This window comes from Vespula pensylvanica, chromosome 7, assembly GCF_014466175.1.
Source record: "Vespula pensylvanica isolate Volc-1 chromosome 7, ASM1446617v1, whole genome shotgun sequence".
In the NCBI taxonomy this organism is placed as follows: Eukaryota; Metazoa; Arthropoda; class Insecta; order Hymenoptera; family Vespidae; genus Vespula; species Vespula pensylvanica.
In genome coordinates, this window is record NC_057691.1 from 5,257,032 (window position 1) to 5,280,788 (window position 23,757).

Genomic DNA, 23,757 nt, shown 5'->3' on the forward strand with positions numbered 1-23,757 from the left:
TTGTAATATTTCTTTAAATATAGTTGACTTATTCCGCCTGATTCGTTTGAACATATTAAGCTATCGTTCAGTTAAAGGATAAGCAAAAACAGTTAATCCTCATTATACATATATGTGTGTGTGTGTATATATATATATATATCTATCTATCTATAGATATAAGTGGAATGACTGCACAATGGAATAATATATTTTATGAGAAAGAGAGATTAGTCGAAGCAGTCAGGTACGTTTTCTCTTTTTTTTTTCTTTTTTTTTCTTTAACTTCATTTCCCAGCATAAAAATAGCTGAAAATAACGTTAAACGTTAATAGAATAAAGTCATTGCAGCACCATATCAAGAGAATTAACGTAAGGGTACAATTCCTATATAATATATATATATATATATATATATATATATATATATATATATATGACGAATTCGAATGCGCTCGTCTTTTAACAGAATGACGAGAGAACTTTAAAAAAAAAAGTTCAACGTTGTCGTAGGCCTCAAAAATCTTTTTCCTGTGTTGTCTATAAAAAAAAGAACGATAGATAAAATCGATCATTCTTGAATATATCTCTTCCCTTGTTTTAATCATCTCCTCTCTCGTTTCATTTTAAAAACGCACCCCTATAACGATCTTAATTTAATGGAAGGCAAAATATCTGCTTCAAGAGTCCTTTCCTAGGACTCTCGTCCTCCACATCGTCGTAATCGTTTTCATCGTAATCAGTAGCGATAATCGCATTATTATTATTGTTGTTACCAGAATCATATGTCACATCTGTTATACTTAGAGAACGGGAGCACATCGGTCTTTCGTATCGAAACGGGAAGATCGGCGGCAGACGATACTCGTTGTAATTATTGTCGTTCTCATTCTCTTGCGAATACGTCATTACGAAGACATCGTTATGATAGCCCTGATTATCTGAACTAATGCGAAGGAGGGGATCGATTCGTAGCTTCGACAGTTTGTTCGACAATTCTTCCATATAAAACTGTTGCATCTGTTGTTGTTGTTGCTGTTGTTGTTCTTGTACGTGCTGTGGCACAACTACGAGCGGCTCTTGTCACACACAATCCTCCAGGGACATTAATAACGGATTCACGTATTCGAAGCCCTCGAACTCGCTCTGATCGATCTTATCGATCACTCTCCTGTAAAAAAAAAAGAAGAAGAAAAGAACAACGGGATAATATTATATGTTCATGTATTCAAAGTATGATTATTATCTTTCGACACCCTGCTACCAAGGATAAACGGATAACAGTAACCGTGTTTCCTAAACTAACTTTCCAAGTTTTGAATAGTTAAAAACTTACGGATCATCCGGCGTCAGATGTACTGGCTCATCGGTAAACTCCGGCGGGAAGTTTGCCAAATCGCGGTCAGAATCCAAGCGTGGTTTATATGGCGGCGTGACTTGCTTCTGTTCAAGCTGTGCATTATCGATTAACGTAGCACGTTAGAACTCGTATATTCCAAGAGTTACCTCTATCTATCTATCTATTTATTCCGAATGGAGAAGAGAGAGGAAGAGAGAAAAAGAGAGAAAAGAGACATACCATTTCCCAATCGATCGCCTTGAAGAAAGAATGCGTGACTATATCGAAAAAGGCCGAAGGCCTCTTTCCACAACCGAGTCTCTCAGCGGGATCCTTGCAAAGGAAGCCTTTCAAAACGGAAGCGGCCTTTACCGATAACGATCGCGGAATACGAATCGTCTTTTGTAATATAACTTGGAAGAGATAATCCTCGGTATTCTGATCAGGATTCTCCGAAGCACCGGCGATGTCGAAGGGGCTGCGACCCGCCAACATTTCGTACAATAAAACGCCAAGAGCCCACCAATCGACTGAAAAGCTATAATCCTCGCCACGCAATATCTCCGGGGCTATGTAGTTAGGTGTTCCACAGAAAGTCGCAGTGGTATCGCTTTCTCGGACACCCTCCTTGCACATTCCATAATCCGTAAGCTTGACGTGTCCCTCGTGATCCAGCAATACGTTATCCAGCTTTAGATCTCGATATATTATACCTGTCGTGTGAATATTATTGTTCATTATATCTTTATCCAATAATTCCGGAGGTTAAATTTATATGCGAGCAAATTTATGTACGATAACAAATCTCTAAACATATTCTGTGCTTTAAAACGAAGATAAAAAAAAATATATATATATATATTTATTTATAAACATAGATTAAAAATTAAATACCTCACATATTTACTTACCTTTCTCGTGCAAGAAGTTCAACGCAAGACTGATCTCGGCCGCATAAAAGCGAGCATGTTCTTCGGGAAGTCGACGCTGCCTTTGCATGTGGAACATAAGATCTCCACCTCGGACGAATTCGATGACGAAGAAGAGTCGAGAGGGTGTCTGGAAACACGAATGAAGCCCGACGAGGAAGGGATGATTCGAGGCAGTCTCGAATACATGCTTCTCCGTTTGCACCCAGTCAATATCCTCGTCGTCTGTTACCAATGCCTTCTTGATCACCTTCATCGCATAGATCCTCTTGGTACGCTTAAGTTCGACCATCAGAACTTTTGCATAAGAGCCACGACCGATCACCCTGATGAGTTCGAAATCGTTCAACGAGTACTGTCTCTGCATATCGTTTGAATTATCAGCGCCAGTAACCGTGTCCAATGCCAATTCTTCCCCTTCGTAACTACCGGTTCCTGTTTTATATTCAAAAAGAAAAAAAAACATCATTTATAAATCTATACTTTCTACTAAAAGAATTCCTTTTTAACACGTTGACTACCCAATAAATTTCACATAGAGTCGTATACTGATTTAATGTTTCTTCTTCCCTTAAGTAAAAGATAAATACAAATAAATAAATAAATATATATATATATACATATAATCATCATATCTTTTAGACTCTTTTTATCCTTATTAAAAAGTAAAATTTGATCGAGAACGTGTTAATATAATCGATTTCTTACGATTACGTGAGTGCTCCTCGACGATCGGCGACTCAGCGATCTCGTCTTCGAGATGAGCTGCCGGACTGCAACGTAGAGAATCAGGCTGTTGTTGATCGCCGTTCCTGTCGATCGTCTGGGATTCCGTGCTCTGCAATTGTTGTTGTTGCTGTTGTTGCTGCTGATGCATGCTCAAGCAGGGCTTCCGCACCACCTTGTGACATTTCTTGTGTACAAGGAGCTTGCACTGGATACACTTGAATCCCTGCCGACCCAGTCCCCAGATCCGATCCTGGCAGAACGCGCAGAACGCCCGCTGAGAAGGAAGTCAAACAAGGAAGTTAGTTATCGGTAGTACCTATACCTATATTGGCCCTTTTCTGTCTCTGTTTATGTTTGTGTACATGTCTGTTTGTGTCTCTTTCTTTCTCTATCTTTCTTTCTCCCTCTCCCTCTCCCTCTCCCCTCACAGACACATACAAACACACACGCACAAACAAACATTCTATTTCTCCTTTTATCTCCCTCATCGTATCAGAGTCTCGATCCGATTCCGCCATACGTTATTCTCAGCCTCTCCAAGCATCGAGACGAATCCACGTTACTACTACGTTTATTGTATTAGTTCTTCAGGCGTGTAGAAGAAAAATAATATTCAAACGTACGTTATCATATAGGCGGCAGCGTATTCTATATGCCAGAACAGCGAAAAAGAGTGTATTGCGTCTAATCTTTCGAATGAAGAGAAGAGAAAAGAAAAAGAAAAAGGAAAAGAACGAAGAAAAAAAAGAAATGAGAAGATCCTTCTGCGAGAAAGCTCGATTATCAACGAACTTTCACTAGCCAGCAAGTTTCCTTCTTCCTCTTTCCTCGTACGATCATGTCGTTTGATCATGTTTTAAACGAGAGGGGAAAAAGATAGAATTCTATATAGATATATATACATACATACATATACATATACATATATATATATATATATATATATATATAGTATACAGGCTCGATGGTGATCGGTATGTATATGAAAGAGAAAAAATATATATATCGAAATAATAATGAAAAATTTTTATTGTAAAAGAAAAACATCTATCTCTATATATATATATATATATATGTATATATATATATACATATATATACATATATATATATATACACCTAGATATATTGATGCTTACCCGATTGAAGCGTTTCGCCTGAAATATATGTCCATTCACCCGGTACAGCTTCCTCCACCTACGTGCTCCGCGTCTGTATATGCTTCCTTTGGAAAATGAAACCAAATAATTGTCACAAAAGGCTGAAGGAATTTTATGTGGGGGTGGTATTAGGGTGAGAGGATTTACGGTGATTGGAATACCTGTGATATTCATTCATTCCGCGCACATCGAAATGAAGAAAAGAAAAAGAAAATATAATGAGAACATGGCATGACAACGTAATGAATAGTGCGAAGACGACCAACAGTACAACAACGACAATAACAATACGTAATAACAATGCAAAAGGCAACATAAATAATCAGCAAAAAAGATCGTGTGGACGATTTAGAGACATATATATGTAAGTGCATATATTTGTGTGTTTGCTACTTCTCTGATAAGTAAATAACGTATAAGTAAATAAATACGAAATGATAAAATATAAAAATGGCTTTAATGACAATAATTCTTCCAAGCAATCTTTTCTTCTACGTTTCACAGGTCTCTTTCGCGTGCTACATTTAAATATATAAATATATATATATATATACATATACATATATATATATACATGTATATTTATATAAATCAATTCTATCACACATGTATATATAACACATATATATATATATACATATTATATATATATAGATAGAAATGTTTCTAACCGTGTTGAATAACTTGAAGAAAGAATCGGATTAGACTTAACTGCTCCATGCTTTCGTAAATTCGTTTAGAAATCGCACGTGTTTAATAGGAGTCTTACTTCACGAGGACGAAAACGCGATATATATGTACATATGTACGTAACAAAACACAAGAACGACAATGAGACGCACGACGGAAAATTTGTAAACATCTCGTCTTTCGTCGTAGGGCAACCGCGAAATTTTAAATATTCTACGTGCTTGAAAGTATCTTTCTTTCGTGAAATTACTTGGATACACATACATACATTCATACATACATACATACATACATATATACATACATACAACATACATACATACATACATACATACATACATATACATAAATAGATAGATACATACACATGTATGTATATGATAGAGAACGAAAAAAGAAATCAATACGACAAACGATGATGATAATGATAATGATGGTGATAACAATGATAATGATTACGATTTGTCACGATTCATTCGGATCGATTTACAAATTTTCCATCGATGGATATTGCCGAGAATACACACAAAGTGTCCGGGGTCGATCCATTTTACCGTCGTTCGTCGACCAACTCGCTGGCTAGTATACGTATCAAGACACGATCGAAAGCAACACTACTATAAAACAACAACGAGCATCGATATAATATACTATATACTGATGGCGTTAAATGCAACGAAACACTCACTGTCTTCTCCTTGACAAGGCATTCCTGGGGCGGGCGGCACATTTGGAAAAACTGAAACAGAAGATATGGATCACGTACGTTATTTTCTTTTCTTTTTTTTTCCTCTGTCTTTTTTTTATATATGTATAGATATATGTTTTATAAATATATACATATAAATATATATATATTATTTATATATATATATATATAAATGTATGACTGCTTTTCTTTTCTTTTCTTTTTTTTCCTTTTCTTTTCTTTTCCTTCTTTTTTTTATTATTATATTTCGTATAAGTTTTACGTATACATACAGTATGTATGTAAGAAGAAAAATTATGTTGACCGAGTTCGTGAAACATGAGATATGTAACGAAACTACAATAAAGAAGAAAAGTAAATAGAATATTGAAAAATATTTGAACTGGGAACGATAACGTTATGTTCCTACAAAACTATTAAGATTCCGTGTCACCGCATTTAATTTCTATGTACTTACATACATACATATATACATGTATTTTATATCTCGTATGTTTTATTCGTGATTGAAATATATTTTTTGTATAATTAAATAATCTCGAAGAAAATTCTTTAACATCATTCCTACTTCCTTCGTACATACATACATATATGTACATACATGCGCCGTATGAATATATTTATTCATATTTGTTAAATATTCTCGAAACGAACGAGAGAAAAAGAGGGTAAATTGTCGAATAGATTATACCTGTGTGTAGTTAGGAAAGACAAGAAATTGAAAATTTCATGATTGAAAGAGCATTCATTTCGATCCTTCGACTCTCCAGAGTTCCTTGACTCATATTTTATTCGGTGCTTCGGATTTACTGCATATACATATATACATATACACACACACATATATATATATACATATACACACATATATTTACCTTGGCTAGGTATACTATACCATAATAGTAAATATCAATGAAGTAAGAGTCTCCAAGGATTTAAGAGAAATAGCGAGACAGAGAAAAAGAATGGATAAAGAAGTGTAATGAACGATCCAAGTTCGTGCTTTTGTATTATAACACGTGTATAATACTAATCGTATGTCTATATCTTACAAATAGATTCAGGTATACAAGCATACATGTAATACAGATCTTTTCCTAGTCTCGCTCGAATAGCGATTTTCTTTATCGGTCGCAAACATTCGTAATTGCTTCACTGTATTCTCTCTTTCTCTTTCGTTTTCCGAGCGTTCTGATTCAACGATTTGAAAAGCAATAATGTAGTTTATAGAGAAACGCGTTTTAATATATCGCACGACTAGTTTCACGTAACTTTGAATGAAAAGGTATTTTCCCAATCTCTCTCTCTCTCTTTTTTTTTTTATCTATCTCTCATTTTTCTTGCATTCTAAACGATTAAAATAAATCAACGAAAGAATTCATCCCATATATATATATATATATATATATATATAAATTTATATACATGTCATAGGAGGTACAATCGAGCTTACTTTGTTCCACGGATGCTCGTCTTTTATAAATCATTTGTTTTTTGTTCGTTAACGTCAGAGAGACAATTGCGAGAAAGAAAGAGAGATAGCGAAGAAAGAAGGTTAAGTGTCGTTGGGGAGCAAACTGCTGGACTTGGAGCTCCACGGACACGGTCGATGGACGAATCAAGAATGCATGTATATTTATTAAGCTAGAATACACCGGTCCTCACTGGGTTTAATAAAGCCACGAATATAGAACTCGCGTTAAGTCGATGACGTTGCTAACGAGGGGATGCTAACGTGTCCATGCCTATGTCACGAAAATTATCAACCGTTATAATAACTTCAAACTTCGTATAGGGAACGTAGATATTTGATATTTCATGCTCTATGTGTGTGTGTGTGTTTGCAATTAGTTATACATTTCTTATACGACTTAACTACACTTCACTTTCTTCATCTCATCTCGACATATGCACACACACATGTTTATGTAGATACATGCACGTTCATAGATAGATATAAAATCAAATAATTAAGAATAATCTCGTAACGCGGTCATTAGCGTGGACTTTGTTAAAAAATCCAATTTATTATAAATCATATTCGTCTATTAACTTGGATATTTGAGATTTAATACGTTTGAAGATTTTCGATAAATTGATCAAATGACGAGTATGTAAAAATCCATTTAGAAATAGAGAGATCGTTTATCATTCTTTCTCTGTGTGTGTGTGTGTGTGTATCGTTCGTGCATATATACGTTTATGAGTATGTGTTGAGTCTAACTCACGTTTCGTTCCACTTCTATATCCTCTAAAACTCCTCTGTGATGATGAGTAACTATAGGACACGAGCTTTTAAAGGGTCGTAAGATTTTCATGAATTTTACATAAAAGGATAATATCATATTTCAAAGTAAAAATAAAATAACATTATTGCTATATAACTAAAATTAAAAATTAATACGAATAGAAAGGATTATGCGATCGATTGCACCTTTTATTTTTATCTCATCTCTTACTCATACATATATATTTTTATTTATAAGCTATTCATATGTATTCTTAATTGCAAAAATTGCACTTTCGAAATATAAAATTACATATTTTTGCAACGAATGAAAAATATATCTATATGTATAGACGTAAAAGGAAAAGAAAAAAAAAAAACAACAACAACAACAAATATGTAAGAAATATATCGCAAGATTTTAAGTTCACATTACCTTTGTCCAGAGTTTTTCCATCATCTAATCGGACCAAGAATCTTAGAGAATAAAATGTTAAGTTAGATCGGGGTCGTCGTACGAGTAATAAAACTCGATACGCGTAGAAGGGGTTTGAGGGAAACCAGGGAAAGCTAAAAGGAAGAGAGTATCTTATACACGGTCGAAGATGTAACAAAGCGAGGCGTACTCGCGAAGCGACACTATTCAAGCGCAGACCTCTTCTCGGAGGCGGTGGTAGCCTCGAACTTTAAGCGGGCAAAACAGGAGAGAGAAAAAGGGAGCGAGAGAGACAGAGAGAGAGAGAGAGAGAGAGAGAGAGAGAGAGAGAGAAGAAAAGGTCATTTTTTGTCGACCATTTACGTATGTACGTTATGTTCGTGTATATAGTAACCGTAGACACAAAACTTTCTACAAACACATAACGGAAAATAACAATGTTACAAGCATCGGAATCTCTCTCTCAGATCGTTGAAAAAAGTTAAGCTCGTTTACTAACTCGATACTCTGTTTCTGTCTATCTGTCTCTTCTTTTTTGTTTTGTTTCTCTCTAACTCTCTCTCTCTCTCTATCTCTATCTCTCTTTTACAGTTACAAAAACCGACGAACTCGCTATCACCGTAAAAAAAAGTAATGGAATGTTAATGTATATGTATATGTACGTGAGTTCTATGAAAATTGTAGGGAAAGAACACGAAAACCCCATAATTTCACGATCATAGGTACATGTAAGTAGTACATGTGTATACGTATATACATACATATTAAACAGTGAAACTGTCCAAAGGTAAAATTCATTTGGATAAAGTTAAAGCTATAAATCTTTAACAAGAGAAATTGCATTAGCTATTACTAAAGTTCGGATCGTTTCGTATCGTGAACTTCGAGATTAAGAACATGAAAAAGAGAAATTTTAACGAGTCGCGTTTTATCGTTTGCGTGGTTTCTTTTTAGTACTTGTTATAAAATATGGTTATAGAGATACAAGTTATAGTATTTTTTAGCTTTCAATATTTTTGCAAGTATATACTTTGATAATAAATTTAATCCTTTGCAATAACCATAATAATATAATCCATTTCTTTTCATAATATTAATTAATTCATAGTATATTATATTAATTATTTAAATAAACATTGAAATTAGGTTTGACGTTAAACATAATTAATGAGATATATCAAGTTTCTAATCACTAAAATTTTAATAACCTGGTCATTTAGATTTACTCGCAAATAATACATATTGGTACATATATCAAACTATAAAAAGGGTCAAAGAGAAAACGATCGAGAACCGACTGGCGACGAGTGGATTCGATTCGAGTAAAAACGAACGCGTCTTTTTTCTCGTGACATCGTGTCGCGTCGAGTTGAGCAATTAAAGTAACATCATCGGTGCTGAGTGTCGCTTTAAGCTCTCTCGAATTGAAAACACAATGATTCGTTTCTCGTAGATATACGTATACATACGTACCAACAACCAAATCGAAAATCGTTTCGAATTTTTGTCACCGTAAGCTCGTAACAGAGTTTAATAAAGGTCATATTTTTATTCTGACGAGACACTAACAAGATTAGGTATCACGTAAGTGTAATCATATCGTATTAATTTAATCAGTAGTCTTCGAACATTTTAAAGTGTTTGTAAAATCGATTAAAATCTGCAAAAAAAAAAAGGAAAATAGATCAATATTGTTGTAAAAAGATAAATCGACAAAGTGATTACAATCAGCGTAACTTTCTTCTCTCTATGCATGAGAAAGAAAAAAAAAAGAAATAAAAAATAAAAAGAAATAAAAAATACTATCATATCTAAAATATCAATTTATATGTTAAATATCTTGGATGTTATAGCAAACGGAGAAAACGTAACAAAGCTAACAAAGTAGTTTTGTTATGTGAAGTCTACTATCTTGAAACAAATGTATTCTTCTTCTCTTCTAAAATACCAATTTATATGTTAAACACATTAGAAAATCAACGTGTATTATAAAATAAATATCAAATAGAGAGAGAGAGAGAGAGAGAGAGAGAGAGAGAGACAGGGACAGAGAGACAGAGAGAAAAAAATAAAACACAAAAAGGTTTAGGGCACAAAGTAATTTCTTATAAAACCGAGATAAAACTCGAACGATGATCTTTATGATTGCTGATTTCCTTTAGAAAAGATAAAATTTCCCCTAAAAAAAGATAGGGAAAGAGAGAGGGAGAAGAAAAGAAAAAAGAAAAAAGAAAAAAGACACAAGTAGACTAGAAACTCGAAGGAAAGAAAAAGCATGATGCACCACCTTCCGCAATCGAGAAGAGGCGAACGAGGAAGACCATTTGGAGCACTTCTCTCTCGACGTCCTCTTTAATAAAGAACGGTGTCACAGGCGGCGTTATGGCGCGCAAACTACGAGAGTGATCAATGACGAAGGCACGAGAGGATGACTTTGAAATACTCTTAATAGCGTTTGCTCGACAAATCGAGGTTACGTGTATGTTACCTATGTACATATAATATGTATACATATACACGTGTCTAATATGAAAGAGAGAGAGAGAGAGAGAGGGAGGGAGAGGGGAGAGAACACGAGAGAATAAGATAAATAAATTGATAAACAGATAAATTATAATACTGACGAAAACACTGCGGGACAAATAGATATAATATAAACTTAATTCTAAAAAGAAAAAAAGAGATATAAACGCTTTCAAATTTGTTTATCTTCGTCGTACCTACGAAAGGAGTCAGAGAATTTGTCAAGTGTTGTTTTGCCTTGTACTATACGAGAAGAGGAAGAAGACGATACACGCGAATACGACATCGGTGCGTTTAAAGAGAGAAAAAAAGAAAGAGAGAGAGAAGAGAAAGAGAAAAGAGAGAGAGAGAGAGAGAGAGAGAGAGAGAGAGAGAAAGAGAAATGGTAAGAGAGAAAGAAAAGAGAGAGAGAGAGAGAAAGAGAGAAAGAAAAAGAGAAGAGAACGATCTCACGCGATCTCGAGCTCTCGATTAGAAACTGAAATCGACGAAGAAGGTAACGACACTTGAGTCGCGAACCGACCGGTTAGGCGACATGATAAGATTATCTCTTTCTCTATCTCACTCGCTCGCTCACTCACTCACTCTCCCTCTCTCTCTCTCTCTCTCTCTCTCTCTCTCTCTCTCTCTCTCTCTCTCTCTCTCTCTCTCTCTCTCTCTCTCTCTAATTTCTCTAACACGAGAATCGCGATTTGCAGCGTGTAAGATAAGATAAAGACCGGTAACAGCTGATTACGAACCAGTACATCGATGCGTACGATGATAAAACTCATTGTAATAACATTCAAAGAGATACACTGTGTGTGAAAGCATCAGTCTCGTTTATCTCTCGATCATCTTCCCTCGTATGTATTTGCGTGCTCGCTGAGTCAAAGTGTTTTCTTGATATTTTCAACGAGAAAAGAGTTATCAAAACAAACAAGCTGAGAAACACGTTCTCATATTTATATATGTTATTTATTAAATGTACTTTCTGTATAATCCAAGTTACAAAGCCTGGTTAAGAAGTTTTATTGAATGGAAATACAAAGATTTATTCATCTTGTATTTTTCAAGTGCTCGTTCTTTTCCTTCTCTCTTTTTTACATCATATTCAAAATGATGAATGTAATAAGTTGCATTATATTTATACGTTCAACATCGTAGATTACAAAAAACAAATTGAAATCGTATTATCTTGTAAAATTGTAAATAGTAATCTCCTCTTTGAACACCGACTGTTTTGCACAACATTCTTATTTATGTTAGCACACCGTACGCTTTCATTTTTAATTAAAAGATAAAACAGAAAAATACGCAAGGTATGGATGTAGCAAGGATTATTAAAAATTTCAAAGAAAAATGTTCATTATTGCGTAAACCTCGTAAGCACGAAACAAGCGATTTAAACGTATATATAAATCTAGATGAGAGAAATATGAGGAACACTCACCCACGTGTATGACCAAATACAGATGAGACGCGAATGATTACGTCACTAGGAAAAAATCGTATATGTCAAACAGAACGACATAAATATACATACGTACATGCATATACATATATACATATGTACGAACTCGAGATTGCAATATGCAACTATGATTTTTCTCACTCAACGATAATATACGTCGGAATTTTAATCACGATCATCGCAATCAGTTTGAAATAAATACGTACATAGATCTCGATCATGACTATACCCACACGAACATAGTTTATTTTCTTTTCCTTATTAAAAGCCGTTTCGTACCTCTATGACTTTTTTCCCAAATTTATCCGCCATACACAGCTGTTACTCGACGTAATTTTTCAAACAGATGACGTCAAAGGCAATATCTATAACTTACCTTAGTCGCCACCACCACCACCACCACCACCACCACCACCACCACCACCATCACCACCATTACCACCACTTCCTCCTTCTCCTCCTTCTCCTTCTCCTTCTCCTACAACCCCTGACAAAAAGTTTTCGATCAGACACAAATTAATAGAAAATTAACTAAAAACACATAGATTTACGTTTTATCTTTTATGATTGTATATTATTATTTATTGTTGAGAAATTAATGGAAAAGTAATTTAAAAAAAAGGTTTTGTAGTATAAAATGATAAAAAACAAAAATTCCTATTTATTATCAAAAGGAAACAAAAAAAAAAGAATGTTGTCTGGAAAAAAGCTTTTGATCAATAGAAATCCGGGGAAAAAGTAATCGATCTAATTTGTTAATTTGGTGAATTTACAAAAGAAATAACATTTCAAGAATATTTTGTTATGTTTCCTCGTACGATAATGACTGGCATATCAAAGAAATTATATTTTTCCCATAAGTTGTCTACTTGATTTAAATTCGGGCTCATTCAAGTCATTTCATTGTTTTAATAATATACAACAATTTCTATTGTATTTTGTTCTTACTCATGTTATATTATAAATCCACATTTACTTTCCCATTAACATATTTCAACAATAAATAATAATATTTGATAATTATAAAGCATAAATGTGTGTGTTTATTTTTAGTTAATTTCTGATCGAAAACTTTTTACCAGAGGTTTGTATTTTTCCTCTTCTCATTGCATTCAACTATTTTCTTGCTAGATAACTTCGTATAAATTATTTACTAGCACATCTACTGGTTCTCTCTCTCTCTCTCTCTCTCTCTCTCTCTCTCTCTCTCTCTCTCTCTCTCTCTCTCTCTCTTTCTATCTATCTATCTATCTATGTATCTATCTATCTATCTATCTACCTATCTCTATCTATCTCTCCCATACACTTACAAAATTAATACACAAAGGAGGCCAGAGAAAAAGCGATAAGGAGAAGGAGTTTCTTCTCATCTATCTACCCTATCGAATTTCGTCGCGATCGTTTCACCAATTTAGGACACACGAACGTATATCCCTAGGTCTGTCGTTGTTCTCGACCATTGCAATAGAACACGAATAGGAAGAAGAGAGACGGACGTAGATACGTATAGACGAGAAAGGTGTGGTATACACGTTGTCGTCGCTATCGGCCTTCTTCCTTTGCGTGCTCGAGAGTGCGGAAGCAGAGCAATTAAATCTTTATAAAGAACATCGCTGGGCGGTATAAGTACGGTATTATCATTTGAAAAGATTACGTGAATATGTTGGTTAAGCTCTTGAGAAGAAAACAAGAATAAAAAAGAACGAGACAAAAGTAAAGAAATTACGTGTAAAAAAAGAAAGAAAAAAAATTGATGTTCCTTAGTTAATTTATTTCAAGCTAAAAACGTGTATCAACGCTATCGTTTTTAGTGCGGTTTTTCAAAAAAAAAAAAAAAAAAAAAAAAAAAAAGGAATAAAAAAATAGATAAATAAAAATCAAAATTAAAATAAAAAGAAAACAAATAAGAAGATAAAAAAAGTAGAGAAAAGAAATTACAAAAAAAAGAAAAAAGAAAAAAGAAGGAATTTGATCAATTTTGTAGTTAATTTAGTCAAAGCCAGAAACATGTACCAACGCGCTATTGTTTTTTATTGCACGAAGAGAAGAGTAGAGCAAACGTGACACGATTCGAAAAAGCTTTTACGTTCCGTAAGTTCAAGAGATATGTACATAGGAGGTAGGTAGGTAGCTAGGTAGGTAGATAGGTAGGTAGATAGGTAGATAGGTAGGTAGATAGGTAGATAGGTAGGTAGATAGGTAGGTAGGTAGGTAGATAGGAAGGCAGGTAGGAAGATGGTTGGTTAGTTGGTCTGTTGGTTGATTGGTTGGTTGGTTGGTTGGTTGGTTGGTTGGTTGGTTGATCGGTTGGTAGGTAGGTAGATAGATAGGTAGAGGTATCGTAGACAAGGGTTATAGAGAAGGACGTAACTCGAAGTGCCGTTCAAACGACACTGTAAAGTTCCACTTTTCTTTACGATGCACAAGAAGAGGACCGAAGAAACGCTAAAGCGTCTGAACGATTACGCGATCAGGTACGTGGTGGTACTACGTTGAACAACTTGTGGGAGATCGATTGAAGCAGAAATATTATACTTATTCGTCCGTACAAATGGAGAGAGAAAGAGAGAGATAGAGGGAAAGAGAGAGAGAAAGAAAGAAAGAGAACAGGCTGCTTTAATCTTCACGGTAACCGCGGAAAAGATGGTGGAAGCTCTCTGTAGAACAAAGTTTTTCCTCCCCTATGCGCTCTAAAAACGTCAAAAACCTTTGAGTCAGCGTCAGTATGACTGTTCAACGAAAATGGACTCGCAAGACTTGTCGGGAATTTTAGTTCAAATATCGTATGCTGTCTAGACGTGACAATGGTTGAGAAAGATCACGAAATATACACACACAAAGAGAGAGAGGGGGAGAGAAAGAGGGTTTATACATAACACTTTAAATAGTCCGTTGCTATGTGTGTGTCTATATATATAAAATATATAATATATATATATATATCTATATATATATATATATATAACAAAATTTGTAGAAAGTCAAAGGTTATGAGTTAGACATCAAAGTTTTTTTTCTATTGTTTTACATATGTCCAAAAGTTTCAAATACTTTTTTTTTTTCATTTTCTTTCATCTGTTCGTTTGAAATGAATGTGTACTTTAGAAAAAATAAAAAAATTCTCGCACGTTAATTCTAGTTAATTTCATAGATACATAAAACTGTACTCTGAAAAAAGAAATAAGTAACATTCTAAAGTAAGATATCAAAAAATTATTCGCACTGAAAAAATAATCATAAATGATTGAAAAAATCGATATCATACTTTCGACATATAACTGCTAAATTTTATTCATTTCAACGCTTTATTATTCATATTTTTCGAAATTTTGAAAAAAGAATAATATCAAACTAATCTCATTAAAGAAAAAATTATAACAGTAGAAATAATGCAAAAATTAGATCACATGTATTTACAGGAACAAAGTATCGATTTAATTTATTAAATCACAAATAAATTTGTTCCTTCGAATGATAAATCATCGAAATGATATTATCTAAAGCCTGCTGTTTTAAAGTAGTATGTCGATGAAGAAAAAAAAACGAGTAGACCATTCCGTTCGAATGAGAGAAATAGAGAGAGAGAGAGAGAGAGAGAGAGAGAGAGAGAGAGAGAGAGAGAGAGAGAGAGGAAAAGAGAGAAAAAAAAAGAGAGAAAAAAACAGAAAAAACGTGAACTTTAACGAGCAAGCATTAGCTTCGCGATTGCTCGCATAAATTCGCGTCTCTTTGAGCGTGCCGCGAAGTGATAAACGAGCTTTGAGAATGGTCCTACGATGGCCTCGTAGGAAGCACCGGCACATCAAAGACCAAAACCGAATTACTTTCTGACGACGTCGAAAGCATCGCCAGCGTGATTAACTCTTAACGTTTCGTGCGTTAACTTGAATGACTCGTTCGCAGATGGCAAGAGAATTCCAATTTTTGTTTCTTTTTTTTTTCCCCAAAAAAATATTAAAACGTCGGCTTGATTCATAAACCCTTGAAACACTTACCTTATCTTCAATTCTCATTAATATTCACCCCCGGTGTATATATATATATATATATATATATACATATTTATAATGTACAATAGATATTAAAATTCCGTGGGTGTTCTTTTCAATACTTTAACTTTCCACAAGCATAATCTAAGATTTATATTCATATAGCCTTGTGAACAAAAGTTTGATGCAATCTATAGATTCTCTCCTCAAATATATAATCGTCTGAAAATTTGTGATTAGAATAACACGATCGTAATTCTATTGGCAATTCGTTTAAAATCTTTAGAATGCTACAAACTTTTGCATCGAGATTATAAAAATATGAAACATGCCAGTCGGTAACGTATGAAGAAATATATAGATTAATTTCTCTCTCTTGTTTTTGCAAGTCTAACACGAATCAAAGTTTAAATAAAATTCAATTTCGTTTAATCGTATTCTCGAGAGGAGAGTGAGAAAAAGTAATAATTAAAATATAACGCGTTTGTTCGTACGAAATCGATTGGTATCGCACGACAAAGGGCTAAAATAGAAGGAGAAAAGGCTGAGAGTATTGGTAGGTAGGTTGTCCCCTAGATATAGAAAGAGGGTGGTGGCGCCTCAGTGGTTGCGCAAAGTTGCATGTTTATAAAGGTTCGCATTAGGTACACACTAGGTTCGTTAGACCGGGACACCGCGAAGAAAGACAGCGTGTTCTCTGACATGAGTAGTACAACGGGGAAAGAAACTTGGTTAGGAGAATTCCAAGCGAGGGACATGAGAGTTGTCCAATCGATAAATAACTTCCACGTAACGTTGAATACGAGTTCGGTGAGAGAAGGGGTAAGAGAGAAGATAAATAAGAATGAGAATAAGAACAAGAAAAAAAGACGAATCGTAGAAAGACCTACCCCAGGTGATTTCGTTGAACCAAATGTGCGAGGGTGCCGAGGTGTGTTCATCCAGGAGGGGGGGTATAGGAGGCGCGGGTTCCGGCGGTGGATTAGCAGCGCAGGGACCGTGCAATAGGCAGCCAGTGGTCCCGATACCACGGCCATTGCTCGCGTAGATAATCTCAGGACCAGCTGAGTCGACGTCCGAGAATTCCTCGGCCGTCTCGTCGGCGAGTAGTTTCATCCTGGAGGAGGAGCAGGGTTGTGCCAGGATGTCGGCACCAGGACCGAGACCAGCAGCGGCAATGCCGTGTGGACTGGCTGCAAGAGGTAGGGGCGGTGGCGAGCACTCGGTTGCTCGAGAACCGCCGATACCACCACCGAGCGGTGTTTGCTCGTAATCTCCGGAGTCGCTACCAGGCGAAGGTGGATAATTGCCGACCGGTGGAGGTTTGACGACGTGTCGTTCTCTAGGTAAAATTTGTATGCCGCTCGAGGAGGAAGAGGAAGGACCTTCGACCGGAGCACCGATTCGACGTCCAGCCGCAGCTGCGGCTGCGGCTGCGGCTGCGGCTGCCGTTGTTGCTGCGGTATACGAGTAGAAGGAACCAGCCTGGATCATCGTGCCACGGGGTGGTTCCTCCGGTGCTAAGCCTCCGCTGCCAATAGGGGCAGACTCGGCCTGCAATTGCTGAACCCCGTAGCCTCCCTGCGGCACTTCCTGGTATTGTTGCTGTTGCTGCTGTTGATGCAACGTTTGATGTTGCTGTTGTTGCTGCTGCTGCTGTTGTTTGTCCTTTTCTCGACGCGGCGACCGACTTCGATCGCTGACGGAAGTCGCGCTCCAGTAGCCCCAAGCCATTTCGCACCGACTCCAGCCGTGCCGGCGCGTGACCTTCCTCTATCCTGCCTTGCCTCTTTCCGCTGGCAACGCCAAACTCCCTCTCTACTCTTCCTCTTTCTCTCTCTCTCTCTCTCCCTCCCTCTCCCTCTCTGTCTTCCCCTCCCTTTCGATGCGTCTCGCACTTTCTCTCGCTCTTCCCTTCTCTCTCTTTCACAAGAATCCGGATGAGCGAGCGACGAATCGCTGCCTCGATCGATGCACGTTTACCGCCTCTTTTGCGACCTCTCTCTTTCAACTTCCTTCCTTCCTGTCTTCTTTAGACACCTACCGAACGCACAGAATCAGTAGACGATGGAATTACAAACGGACAAGTCGTCGACAGGAAAAAAACAATGATTATTCCGTTCGTTCTACCTTCGCCTTTTCTTCCTCTTCTTTTTCCTTATCAGACGAATCCTTCGCGATACATAAAGATTCACGGTGACTCTTCTCGTCACTCCTCTTCTCTGTCTGAACTCTAACGATGATCGTCGCCTTGCTGATCGGTCCGTACGAGGATATCGACTGCCACGGCAGGATGCGTTAACTGGCAGCGTCGCTCGGCGCGCGCTACCGACCGAAGCAAAACGCGCAAACTCGAGGACGCCGGTGGTGGGCGCTCCCTCGTTTCTCTCCTCCACCTCCACCACCTTCTCCAACTACTCCTCCTCCTCCTCCTCTTCCTCTTTCTCCTATATCTACACCCTCTTTAGGTTTAACGCGAACCGTCCTACCCCTTTGCCAGTACCTTTGCTTCTTTCCCTACGCCGTTTTGCTAACACTGGCCAAGTTTGACGAGGCAAGGAGAAACAGGACAACGAGCAACGTAAGAAGACCGAACACAAAACTAGAAGGAAAGTACTCTTCCTAGCTCTATACCCTCTTCCTAGCTCCTTTCTTTTGCTCGACTATCAAGAAACACGCCTGTCGTGATCACGGGTGTGGAGCAAGAGAGGGTGAGAAGCTGACAGGACACCAAAGAATCTCTGCGCAGGATGCTGCGCTCCTAGGACACCTTCTTCTCACTCACCTAAATCTTACCGAAAGATTCATGTTACAGGGATCAAAGCTGCTATGTCGCAACTCTAACTTTGCGAAAACAATTCGAGTGCTCTAAATTATTCCTGCAACGTGATGAATTAGTTTCTGTATCAATTCAGGTAAATTGATTTTTGAAATTCGTTCTTTGCTAATTCGGCACACTCTACTTGGAAGAAGTATTTTCAGACTTTTGTAATTCGTACATAAACCGATTAACATGCTATTTTGAACAATTTAAGGACGTCGAATTCTCTACGTTGGTAACCGGGTTCTTTGATCCAAGTATAGAAGGTATCTCTACTAAAAGTAGTGATTCAAATCGTGACTGTTCGATATCTCCTTTGTCCTTTTAGACACGGTAAGACAATAGGGATAGGTATTAATACCTACGTTTGGGACTCCTCGTTCGTGGAAGTACTACGTACTCGCATAGAATAGAACGTTAGAAGAATGGTTGAAAAGATGTTACCCCAATTACTATTTTCAAAATTGTTTGGTTTGAATATTTAATCCATAATACTTTATTATTCGACCTACATGCTCATAAACTTTCAAATCTAAGTCGATTAATATCCTAATGATATTAAGTATTTAAAGATCGAATCTTTAATAGGAAAGGACATTATCGCTTTTTGCAGTAACGTAAGCAAAGTGTTTTCTCAAATGATTCCATGAAGCCTGCTTTTACACTTCGACAAGCTTGACTTAAACGCCGTTTAAACACGCGTAAACATTGTTTAACGTTCTAATGCATTTCTCTTAGCGAAACACGCGTGACAACGAGGTGTTAGGTTCTCTAGTTAGACGATCCTACATTTACGCGACACATCGAACAACTGAGCAAAGTGTGCTGACCTATACTTACGCTGACAAGAATGCATTTAAATTCCATTTAAAGCAAGTATTCTATACTGTTCTTTGAAAAAGATAAGAAAAAATTATCGACCTCGACCTCATTAAATCGAGAGATCTATCAATCGAGAAAAACTATCGTAATGAAACTTTCGCAAATTTGACGATTTCGAGTAGGCTCGATAAAAGAAAAAAAGAAAAAACAGAACATTATTTATGTACTTAGATACTCGTTTAGTTAGCTAATATACTTTCTTCGAAAGAAAGAAAAAAAAAGAAAAAACAGAGAGAGGGAAAAAGAAATGTAGTCGTTTCAAAAGAAAAATGGTAGTCGAATATTGGTCGAAAATATGAGAGAAAATAATTCGAAAGTTTGAGTCATTTATTTTCTACGCTGACGAAATAAACGCGCGAAACCCATTAAAAGCAAGAGTACCTACCACCTATATATTCCCTTTTAATAATGATATACATATATACATATATTTCCCGAACAGAAGGAGCGACTAGAGGTTGCTTCGTGGCAAACTTCATTTCGAGTATTTCGCCGACACGCGCGCGAGAGAGAGAGAGAGATAAATCATATTGTCCTCATATCGTTCTCATATATACTCGTTCGATTCGTTCGTTTCTATTTTCTCTCTTTCCGTTGCATAATTTTCAATGAAGATAAACAATTAAATAATCCGCGTCATCTCATCGATGAAGATATTAAGAGACAGAGCTGATGATACTGACCGTGTATCGTTATTTCCGTGTCCTTTTCTAGTTCGTACAGTCGCAGCGCTTCGTCTAATTCTTCCTGCGACGCGATTCTGCAAGGATCCCCCTCGTCATCGACCCACTTCATGGTGAATTGTTGGTCCGGCCCTGAACCTGGCCCTGCGCCACCGAACCCGCATATCGCTCTCATCTCCTCCCGCAACGTATCCACCGAGATCCCGGCCGTCACGTATGTAATTTGGACCTCCCTGATATAAAATTGGGCTCTTATACGAAATGTCGGATAAAAAAAAAATATTTTTCGAATTCTAAACACATAATCGTAAATACGTCCATCGACGTACGGGGATCTCTCTATGTTCCTCCCATCCATTTTCATTTATCGTTCTAACCAATCGTCGAAATCTATTGTCCCTTACCAACGACACCCATACCTCTCCCCTCCCTCCCCTTCCACCCTCTCCTCTCTTTCTTTGTAATCATCGTTTAGATTCTTTACAAATCCCGCAACATCCTCTCCGATTGATGCTTTCATTTCCGCGCGCCTCACCTTTCAAACGTAACCATCTACTAAACCAAAAAAGACAAAGCGTAACGGATGAACGATTCATCATCGAACGCGCGTATACTCTTTCTATCGTTTAATATGTTTAATATGTCACGAAGATAAATGTACGTTCCTCGTTTCTCCGATATTAGCACGAGAGAAATGTAGCGTTCGAACGATTAAATAAAAAACCTGATAATATTTATCGCGAGAAATCGCATCTGAAATAGTTTCTCGTAAAGTAGATTTCAAACTGCTCCTGCATTTTCGAATAGGTATAAAATATTTGGTCCTTTTATTTCTAACTGCTATCAATGTTTCGATGTGAACGAGTGAATTAACGTCAATGCATGTACGATACATTGATCGATGAAAAAGCGCTTGTCGCGTTTTCTTTTTTTGTATTTTCTGTTTTACCAATAACCGTGCCAAAAAAAGAAATGACAATATCTCTCATACATACTCTCTTCCGTTAAGCGATAATACCGCAGCCATGTGAGAGCAAATCCAGGACGTGCTATTAGCGCTACATAGATTTGCCACGCTGTACAAGACTCGCGCGTTGAATCAACTTGGCAACGCCGAGTGGATAATTATCATTGAACAACCATTACGACCAAGCATTAACGTTTGCAAAGCGAAAATGAACGATAACGAATAACTCTTCGATCGAAATTAACTTCTCTTCAATTTTTAATTTAAGGTCCGATATCCTCTTACGCCCTGTTCGTGTTACATGACAATTTTGGTTTATTCATCTAAGATGAATGATATCGTATTTTAATTAAATATTTTCATATGTGATTAAACGCATGAAGTAATAATGAAAAAGGTGGAATTTCAATATTTCATATCAGAACACAAGTTGTTTCAAACTAACCGACGAAACGTCTTATGACCCTTTGAAAAAAACCATAACAAAGATACTTATTAATGGTAGTAATAAAAAAAGACCGTTTTTCGGAGAAAAAAAAATAAATACAGGATAGCAATATCGGGTATTGATAGCAATAAATAAAACCTAGCATAAGCTAGATTTATTCTGTTACAGCATGTTATAATACAAAATTGCGCATTACCCATTATATATAACTTTGACGCGTATGTCCATCTCCGCAGGCATTCTTGCTTGCCCTTTAGATTGTCCCTTACCTAAAAAAAAAGTAAAATAGATATTCAGTAAACGTTCTATTTCTATTATTGACGTAACATCCATATACGATATATTCTGCCTAGCATAATATTACTGCTATCTAAGTATTAACTATCTAGATATTAGCATATTTCTAAACTATATGTTTGCTCTTGGATAAAAAAACAAGACAATGACGAGCGACTCACCCTTAAAAACACGACCAAGTGTCATATTGAAAAAGTAATAAGAGTTAAAGAAAGATACATCAGTTCTTCTTGTTTTATGTAAATATAACACAAATTGAGTGCTCGTTGTCATATTACTCTGTGCACTATTAGACAATCTGTTTGGAATCATGATCACATTGATATCATAAAACTTTTTTAATCCACAGTGTCAATTTGACATAGTTATCTCAAAATCTATTACAAAAGCATATCAATGTCACAATCTAGCGCATATATAATTATGTAATAAACTCCATCACATCTCCAACAACGGATAACGTTTGCTCTTAAAAAGTTAATATCATTGATATCTAATTTTGAAATAAGAATTGATGATAGATCTAAAAAGGTAAAAAAAGAAAAAAGAAGAACACTGCTTCAACGACTGTTTATCTAATTTTTCAGTCAAATCTCAAAATATAATCGCGCATTAAGATAAAAGTTTGAAATGATAAAAAAAGAAACTAAAATGATAAAAATAAAATAATCCTAAATCTTATTCTTATTGACGAATGAAATAACACAATGTATTATCGTAAAATATCACTACATAGACACGCTGGAGATGAAACGGAAACAACGTAGATTAACCGGGAACACAAGGGATAAAAATAGAAATTTTGAAAGCTAGTAAATATCCACGTTACGGTAGTCGGCAAACGGCGAACTGTCGGAGAGGCGGTTGAAGCTGCTCACAGTTCCAGATCCTTGATAATTGTCCCCTCTTAATATCAATTAAACTTCGTTTATGCGCGTACGAGCTCAAGGAGGTGTGATTCACCCGTGACAATCCATGAAACGACTATGCAACACCATTCTTTCCTATGTCAGAGATATACATATACTTACCGTTTTCTCTTTTTCACAGGAACAATTATCGAGGAACACGAACACCACGGGGATATCTCTTAAAATTCTACCAATTAAATATATGTATACTCTAAATTAACGAAAAGCATAAAAAATCACGAAAAGAAAAAGGCACTTCGGACGAACGTAGTTCAAGGCACGACAATTCAACGAGACGCGTGGTCATTTGGTCCCAACAGCAGTATTGCCAAAGCCGCCATATTAAATTATGCTACGAATGGTAAAACTCGTATTCACACATGGTCGACCGCGTTCCTTCTAGTTCTCTCTAATTATTACATTTTATTCGTCCATCGAACGTAACTGTTGTCTACGATCTACCATAGATAATAAATAGTTTAGACAGATATAGAAAGTTATTTGCATATGGCATAGTAAAGAGAAATAAAGAGACTGATACATATGTAAATAAAATGTTTTTATAGAGTCCCATAACAAAGAAGG

General features: G+C 36.3%; 1 protein-coding gene across 4 annotated transcripts; it reads right to left on the reverse strand.

The window, feature by feature from the left end:
* Positions 1–924: 924 nt before the first annotated feature.
* LOC122630798 (atypical protein kinase C) lies at positions 925–23,090 on the reverse strand. Of its 4 annotated transcripts, XM_043815724.1 has the most exons (11): positions 22,994–23,086; positions 22,423–22,729; positions 22,161–22,233; positions 20,550–20,782; positions 5,515–5,565; positions 4,116–4,201; positions 2,956–3,250; positions 2,230–2,682; positions 1,559–2,031; positions 1,316–1,431; positions 925–1,150 (listed from the first exon to the last, which is right to left on the reverse strand). In XM_043815724.1, the coding sequence occupies exons 2-11, from the start codon at positions 22,571–22,573 to the stop codon at positions 1,063–1,065; spliced, it is 2,019 nt and encodes a 672-aa protein (XP_043671659.1). In that variant the 5' UTR covers positions 22,574–22,729; positions 22,994–23,086; the 3' UTR covers positions 925–1,062. The 4 variants fall into 4 exon arrangements, with proteins under 4 accessions (XP_043671659.1, XP_043671658.1, XP_043671656.1 ...); XM_043815723.1 differs by having other exon boundaries at positions 22,423–23,090; XM_043815721.1 differs by lacking the exons at positions 20,550–20,782; positions 22,161–22,233; positions 22,423–22,729; positions 22,994–23,086 and adding exons at positions 17,054–18,203; positions 18,294–19,993.
* Between the last annotated feature and the right edge of the window lie 667 nt (positions 23,091–23,757).